The sequence below is a fragment of the Amblyraja radiata genome, unplaced genomic scaffold, assembly GCF_010909765.2.
Source record: "Amblyraja radiata isolate CabotCenter1 unplaced genomic scaffold, sAmbRad1.1.pri scaffold_528_ctg1, whole genome shotgun sequence".
Classification (NCBI taxonomy): Eukaryota; Metazoa; Chordata; class Chondrichthyes; order Rajiformes; family Rajidae; genus Amblyraja; species Amblyraja radiata.
Genome location: NW_022630593.1, coordinates 56,778 through 64,543, shown reverse-complemented (window position 1 = coordinate 64,543; position 7,766 = coordinate 56,778). Strand labels below are relative to the sequence as shown.

Genomic DNA, 7,766 nt, shown 5'->3' with positions numbered 1-7,766 from the left:
CTAGAGTAATTATACATTTTATTAGCAATAAAACACACCTTCTAAATCTGAGTGAAAGATCTGTAGCCTAAGGGAAACAAGGGAGATTGGACACATATATTTGCAATGTCAGCCTTATACACAAATCTTGGCACAGCTTCAGTACAGCTGCCCATTCCGGAAGGACAACTAACTACATTTTATTTCCAATTGACTTCCATCTTGGTTCCAGAATGGGCATCCGTCTGTGAACTAAAACAAGCTTGTAAGACTTGGATGAAAGCCACTACATTGTCCTTAGCTGGGACAGGCAGTTCAGACAGATATCTAATATGGTGCTGTGCCAACACAATACATCTCTATGTTAATACATTGTTTCAGTGATTAGTATAAACCAAGCTTCTAAGATTTTCCCAGACTTTATTCTGCTGGGAAAATTCTCTTTTAAATTTGACTGCTTTCTGTTTTTCACCCAATCTCCATTTTTAATTTACGGACCAAATTAAATTATTTCACAGTGAGGTCAGGATAAACTTGCTTTATTTGTTACGTAAGGCACAAATGCGTCAAAACTTTAGTTAAAAAAAACACTTGATAATACCTAAGAAGGAACTGCAGATGCTGGAAAATCGAAGGGTGACAAAAATGGTGGAGAAACTCAGCGGGTGAGGCAGCATCGATGGAGCGAAGGAAATACGCAACGTTTCAGGTCAAAACCCTTCTTCAGACTGATGTGATGGTGAGGGAGGCGGGAAGAAGAAAGGAAGATGTTGTAGCGTGTGTCTTGGAATAAAGCACGGAGTCGTGTTTAGAGAGAGACACTTTTTATTCTGATCCTCCCGGTTGTAGGGAAGACCAAACGAGAGAAAGATGGCACCCAAACCCCACCCTTTAAAGCCTCCGGCTAAGGGCCGCCTCCGGACTGAACCACTCCTGTGCCGAGAGGTTCGACACTAAGGTGGCACGACCCTTGGGAGCCGCCACAGGACCCCCCCCCCAGAACCAGAGGCACGAAACGCACCGGCGGGCGAACGACCCGGCCGGCCCGTGTGCGGAAGTTAGCCGCTCGTGGGGCTTGCGGAGGCATAGGTGGAGGGACAGGACGAGGGACCGGCGGGAGGACAGGTGGAGTGACAGGCGGAGGGAGCCGTGAAGGGGGGCGCCCTCGGGGCCGAGGTTGGGCAACCAGCACCGGCTGGTCAATGTCCAGGTGTGCCGGCTTCAACCGGTCGATCGACACTTGCCTCCGGCCGGCCCCCCATGTCCAGGACAAAAGTCGACTGCCCGTGTTCCAGCACTCGGAACGGACCCTCGTACGGCCTCTGGAGTGGAGTCCGGTGGGCATCACGGCGCAGGAAGACGTACGGGCAGTCCCTGAGGGCTGATGGCACGTGTGGGCGAAATGTCCCATGGCGGGACGTCGGGACGGGTGCGAGCCTGCCAACTTGCTCGCGAAGGCGCTGTAGGGTGGATGAGGGCGTTCCCTGCTGCCCCGGCGCCGACGGCACGAACTCCCCGGGCACCGTGAGTGGCGACCCGTAAACGAGCTCCGCCGGATGATGAGCCCAAGTCCTCTTTGGGAGCAGTCCGGATGCCCAGCATGACCCACGGCAACTCGTCCATCCAGTCCGGGCCGGAGAGTCGTGCCTTCAGTGCTGCCTTCAGCTGCCGGTGGAATCTCTCCACCAGACCGTTAGCTTGCGGGTGGTAAGCCGTGGTGTGGTTTAGCCGCACCCCCAGCAAGTGAGCCATGGCTGACCACAGCTCGGAGGTGAACTGTGGCCCCCGGTCTGAGGAGATGTGCGCCGGCACCCCGAAGCGAGCAATCCAGTGCGCGGACAACGCACGAGCACACGTAGCCGTTGAGGTATCGGTCAACGGAATGGCCTCCGGCCACCGCGTGAAGCGGTCCACCATTGTAAGCAGGTGGGTGATGCCCCGGGACGACGGGAGAGGCCCTACAATGTCTATGTGGAGATGGTCGAACCGCCGGTGAGGTAGACCAAACTCCTGGAGCGGCGCACGGACATGGCGCTGGATTTTTGCCGTCTGGCACGGAATGCAGGTGCGAGCCCAATGGCCAACCTGCTTGCGCAGACCGTGCCACATGAAACGAGCAGCCACTAGTGCCGTTGTCGCCCGGATTGATGGGTGAGCCAGTCCGTGGATCACCTCGAACACCCTCCGGCGCCAGGTGGCAGGGACGATGGGGCGCGGCTGACCGGACGACACATCGCACAGGATTGTTTCTCCCCCAGGACCGAGAGGGACATCCTCAAGGCGGAGGCCGGAGATGGCAGTCCGGTAGGCGGGCACCTCATCGTCCGTGAGCTGTGCCGCCGCCAGAGCAGAATAGTCCATTCCGGGCGCCACCTCGAACACGGCGTTGATAGCGGGCCGGGACAATGCGTCGGCCACCCGGTTGTCTTTCCCCTTGATGTAGCAGATAGATGTAGTGTACTCCGATATATAGGCCAATTGCCGCTGCTGACGTGCGGACCAGGGATCGGAAACTTTCTGCAGGGCGAAAGTGAGCGGCTTATGGTCGGTGTAGGCGGTGAACGGGCGGCCCTCCAGGAAGTAACGAAAATGGCGCACAGCCAGGTACAGAGCCAGGAGCTCACGATCGAACGCGCTGTACTTGGTCTGCGCACGGTTGAGGTGCCGACTGAAGAAGGCCAGGGGCCGCCAACCTCCGCCCGTCAGCTGCTCCAGCACAGCACCAACCGCCGACTCCGAGGCGTCCACTGTGAGAGCAGTCTGGGCATCTCCCCGCGGGTGTACCAGCAGTACGGCCCGAGCAAGGGCCTCCTTCGCGCCGTCAAAAGCTGCCTCCGCCTCGTGGGTCCACTCAACGCTCTTGTGCTACCCACCCGCCAGAAGTTGATACAGGGGCCGCATGATGTGGGCCGCGGATGGCACGAAACGATGATAAAACGCCACCATGCCGACAAATTCCTGCAGGCCACGCACCGTGCGTGGGCGGGGAAACCGGCGGATGGCGTCGACCCTGTCAGGCAGGGGAACCGCGCCTTGCGCAGTCACGCGGTGGCCGAGGAAGTCAATTTCATTCACCCCAAAACGGCACTTGTCCAGGTTGATGGCCAAACCATGCTCGCTGAGCCGCTGACAGAGCTGTCGAAGGTGAGCACAGTGTTCCTGTTGCGAGCGGCTGGCCACCAGGATGTCGTCCAGGTACACGAACACGAAATCGAGGCCGCGACAAACCCCGTCCATGAGGCGCTGAAAGGCCTGTGCTGCATTTTTTAGGCCGAACGGCATCCGAGTAAACTCGAAAAGCCCGAATGGCGTGATGATCGCCGTCTTCGGCACGTCATCCGGGTGAACTGGGATCTGATTATAACGCCCGTACCAAATCCACTTTGGAAAAAATCGTGGCCCCAGCCAAATGGGCCGTGAAGTCCTGGATGTGGGGTACGGGGTATCGATCCGCTGTTGTTGCCGCGTTCAACCGTCGGTAATCCCCACATGGCCGCCAGCCCCCGCTTGACTTGGGGACCATGTGGAGTGGGGACGCCCAAGGGCTGCTTGAAGGGCGGACGATCCCCAAGGCCTCCATCGTGCGGAATTCCAGCCGTGCCAGACGCAGTTTATCTGGTGGCAGTCGCCGTGCTCGTGCATGGAGTGGTGGGCCGGTAGTCGGGATATAATGCAACACTCCGTGGCTGGGGGTTGCTGATTGAAACTGCGGAGTGAGAATATCCGGGAACGCAGCCAAGATACGTGCAAATCGGGAGTCCACGGACGCCAGTGGCCGTCCCACCGGTTGATCCACACGCAACGTGATCGGCTCCATCGTAGTGGCGTTGATCAAACGCTGACGTCCGACGTCCACCATGAGGGAATGCGCCCGGAGGAAATTGGCCCCGAGCAATGTTTGGGAGACGTCGGCGATGGTGAAGCTCCATGAGAAATGGCAGGAGCCGAGCACGATGGGAACCATCCGCAGTCCATATGTGCGGATGGGGCTGCCGTTCGCCGCGGTGAGGACGGGCCCCCGCTTACCGGAACGAATGTCGGCCAGCGAAGGGGGAAGGACGCTGAGCTCCGCTCCTGTATCCACGAGGAAGCGGGTCCCGGAGCGCCGATCCCAGGCAAAAAGGCGATGAATTTGGCCGGCCGCCGCGGGGACTATTGGCAGCCGGCCCAGGCGTTTCCCGGGAATGTGCATGGCTGGCGGCATTGTTGTGCTGCAGCACCCCAGCGTTGATGGTAGTAGCACCAACGTCTCCTGTTGGAGTCACTTGGAGCTTGCCTGCTCCTGCTGGTGGTGCCTGCAGCTTGCTGGCGCTGGGCTGCAGGTGCAGTACCCCTCACTGCCGCTGGGGGCGATCGTACGGGCCGTCGGGCTGGAGCTGTCACTCCTTCCACATCTCCCCCGCCCCACCGGGGGAATTCGGGAGCTGCTGGGGTGACATCATCGGCGTACCTGCTGACGGCGAGCGCGTTGACGTCATCAGGGCGCGTCGACCTCAGCGCGACCCCGTCTCTGCTGACGCCCAGCGCGCTGACGTCATCAGGGCGCGCCATCCACAGGGCGTCGGCGCGCCTTCCGAGGGCCCGAAGGTCGGCAAACGAGACGTCGGTGAGCTGCAGACGAATGTAGGCCGGCAGCAGATGCAGGTATGTATACTCAAACATCAGGCACGGCGTGTGCCCGTCTAGTAGAGCCACCATCTCCTTTAGGAGGGAAGATGGCCGTCGGTCGCCTAGGCCGCCCATATGCAGGAGCCTACCAGCACGCTCCATCCTACTCAGTCCGTAAATCTGGAGCAGGAGCTCTTTCAGGCCGAGGTATTTATCATTGTCCGGGGGGTCTGCGAGGAAGTCCGTGACCTCTTCAGCCGCATCCTGGTCGAGGGCTCCCACCAGGTAGTAGAAACGGGTGGCATCGACCGTGATGCCCCGCAGGTTGAACTGGGCCTCCGCCTGCTGGAACCAGATGAGCGGCCGGGTGGTCCAGAACTTGGGCAGTTTAACGGAGACCGCGTCCAGAGACAGGGCCAGGCCGGCCTGTGAGGAGGTAGGGCTTTCTCTGCTCTCCATCATGACGCCAATGGAGCGTCGGGGTCACCAATGTAGCGTGTGTCTTGGAATAAAGCACGGAGTCGTGTTTAGAGAGAGACACTTTTTATTCTGATCCTCCCGGTTGTAGGGAAGACCAAACGAGAGAAAGATGGCACCCAAACCCCACCCTTTAAAGCCTCCGGCTAAGGGCCGCCTCCGGACTGAACCACTCCTGTGCCGAGGGGTTCGACACTAAGGTGGCACGACCCTTGGGAGCCGCCACAATGTGGAGCCAGTGGGCTGAGGGAGAGCTGCGAAGGGGAGGAGAAAGTAGGGACTACTTGAAACTAGAGAGGTCAATGTTCACTGGGGTGCAAACTGCCCAAGTGAAATATGAGGTGCTGCTCCTCCAATATACGGTGGTCCTCACTCTGGCCATGGAGGAGGCTCAGGACAGAAAGGTCGGATTCGGAATGGGAGGGGGAGTTGAAGTGCTGAGCCACCGAGAGAACAGGCTGGTTATTGTGAATCGGGCGGAGGTGTTCGGTCTGTGTGTGTGAGAGTGTGTTTGCGAGTTTGTGTGCGTGAGAGAGAGAGAGAGAGCAAGAGACAGAGGGAGTGTGTGAGAGAGAGCAAGAGAAAGGCAGTGTGTGAGAGAGGGAGGGAACGTGTGAGAGAGCAAGAGAGAGAGGGAGTGTGAGAGTGGGACAGAGAGAGGGAGTGTGTGAGAGAGCGAGTGAGAGAGGGAGTGTGTGAGAGAGAGGAGGGGGGAACGAGAGGGTGGAGTGGAGAGAATTGGTGTACGAGTGGGGGGAGAGAAAATAAGGATATAATAGGGTGTGAGACAAGGAGAGAGGAATGTATATGCGCAGCTTTAAGGGACATTGGTCAGGTAGTATTTGAAGTATTGCATACAGTTCTGGTCACTCCATTACAGGACTGATGTGGTGGCTTTGGAGGAATGTGCAGAGATGGTTAACCAGAATGGTTTAAAAACAAGGAACTGCAGATGCTGGTTTTAAAAAAAAGGACACAAAATGATGCAGTAACTCAGCGGGACAGGCAGCATCTCTGGAGATGGAATTGGTGACTGAAGAAACGATCCGAAATGTTACCCATTCCTTCCAGCATTTTGTCTCTACCTAAACAGCGCCTATCTATCCACGTGGCGGTGTGCCAGCAGGCTGGAGGAGCGGGCAAAGGCATTGCCACACAGCGGGCAGGTGAAGGGGCGCTGGCCCGGTGTGGACTCGCCGGTGCTCCAGAAGGTGGTCAAGGCGGGTGAAATCCTTACCACAGGACGGGCAGTGGAAGGGACGCTCACTGCTGTGGGTACATCGGTGCTGCCACAGGCTGGACATGGGGGTGAAACCGTTGCCACAATCAGCGCACACAAAGGGTATCTCTCCGGTGTATATCCGCTGGTACTCCCGCTGCCCCCATGCTCTCTTGTCACAGTGGGAGCAGCTGCTCGCTGGCATGGGTCCGCCGGTGTTGCCGCAACCCCCGCGAGCTGTCAAACTCCTCACTGCAGTACGGGCAGTCGTAGGGCGGGCCACTGGTGTGTACGTGCTGGTGAGACAGGGCGTGGAAGGCCATGGTGAAGCGCTCTCCACACACCGGGCTGGGGACGGGATGGTCGACGGCTTGCACCCGCTGGTGAACCAGCAGGCCGTCAGAGCGGGTGAAGCCCTTGCCGCACTGGGCGCAGGTGTAGGGCCGCTCGCCAGTGTGGGTGCGCTGGTGCGTCAGCAGGGTGCTGGACTGTGTGAAGCCCTTGCGGCACTGGGTGCAGGTGTAGGGGCGCTCGCCGGTGTGGGTGTGCTGATGCACCAGCAGGGTGCTGGACTGTGTGAAGCCCTTGCCGCACTGGGCGCAAGTGTAGGGACGCTCACTGGTGTGGGTGCGCTGGTGCACCAGCAGGCTGCTGGAGCGGGTGAAGCCCTTGCCGCACTGTGCGCAGGTGTAGGGGCGCTCACCGGTATGGGTGCGCTGGTGCAAGTTCAGTTGGTTGGACGACTTGAAGCCTTTGCCGCAGTTGCAGGTGAAGGGCCGTTCACTGCTGTGCACCCGCCGGTGCTCACACAACGCCGACGACTGGGCAAAGCTCTTGCCGCATGTGGAGCAGCAATAGGGCTTCTCGCCCGTGTGCACCCGCCGATGCTTCTTCAGGTGACTCGCCCTCTTGAAGGTCTTGCCGCAGACGGAGCAGGTGAAGGGCCTCTCGCTGGAGTGCACGCGGTTGTGTCGCAGCAGGATACTGGAGCTGGTGAAGCTCTTGCCGCACTCCGTGCAGTTGAAGGGGCGTTCTCCCGTGTGCACCCGCCGTTGGATCTCCAGGTGGCTCGGGCACTGCGAGGGCTTGCCACACACGTCGCACTCATAACGCCTCTCCTTGTTGTGCCCCGTCATGTGGTCCTCCATCGCGGCTCAGCAGCTCGAAGCTCAGCCCGCACACCGAGCAGATGGGGGCTCACTGGCACCCTGGCCGTCCTCAATGTCCGCTCACGCCCCCGTCTCTCCGTCCACAGCAACGGCTCCTAAACCCTGCAGGAGGGGAACAGAAGGTCAACAAGCTGGCAAACAGGACAATATTAGCACATATTGAGTGTGTTTATGGCGGAGGAAACCATTATATAAGTCTGCGTGGCACAGTGGCGCAGCGGTACAGTTGCTGCCTCACCGCCAGAGACCCGGGCTCGATCCTGACTACGGGTGCTGTCTGTGTGGTTTGTTCGTTCTCCCTTTGCCCTGCGTGG

The 7,766-nt window shown here is 59.0% G+C and overlaps 1 protein-coding gene across 1 annotated transcript; it reads right to left on the bottom strand.

Annotated features, from left to right (window-relative positions):
* Positions 1–7,062: 7,062 nt before the first annotated feature.
* Positions 7,063–7,557, bottom strand: LOC116970100 (zinc finger protein 664-like; the record flags this gene model as incomplete). Its single annotated transcript, XM_033016828.1, has 1 exon — positions 7,063–7,557. A coding segment is annotated over exon 1 (369 nt), but the record flags the coding sequence as incomplete, so codon positions are not given.
* Positions 7,558–7,766: the final 209 nt, after the last annotated feature.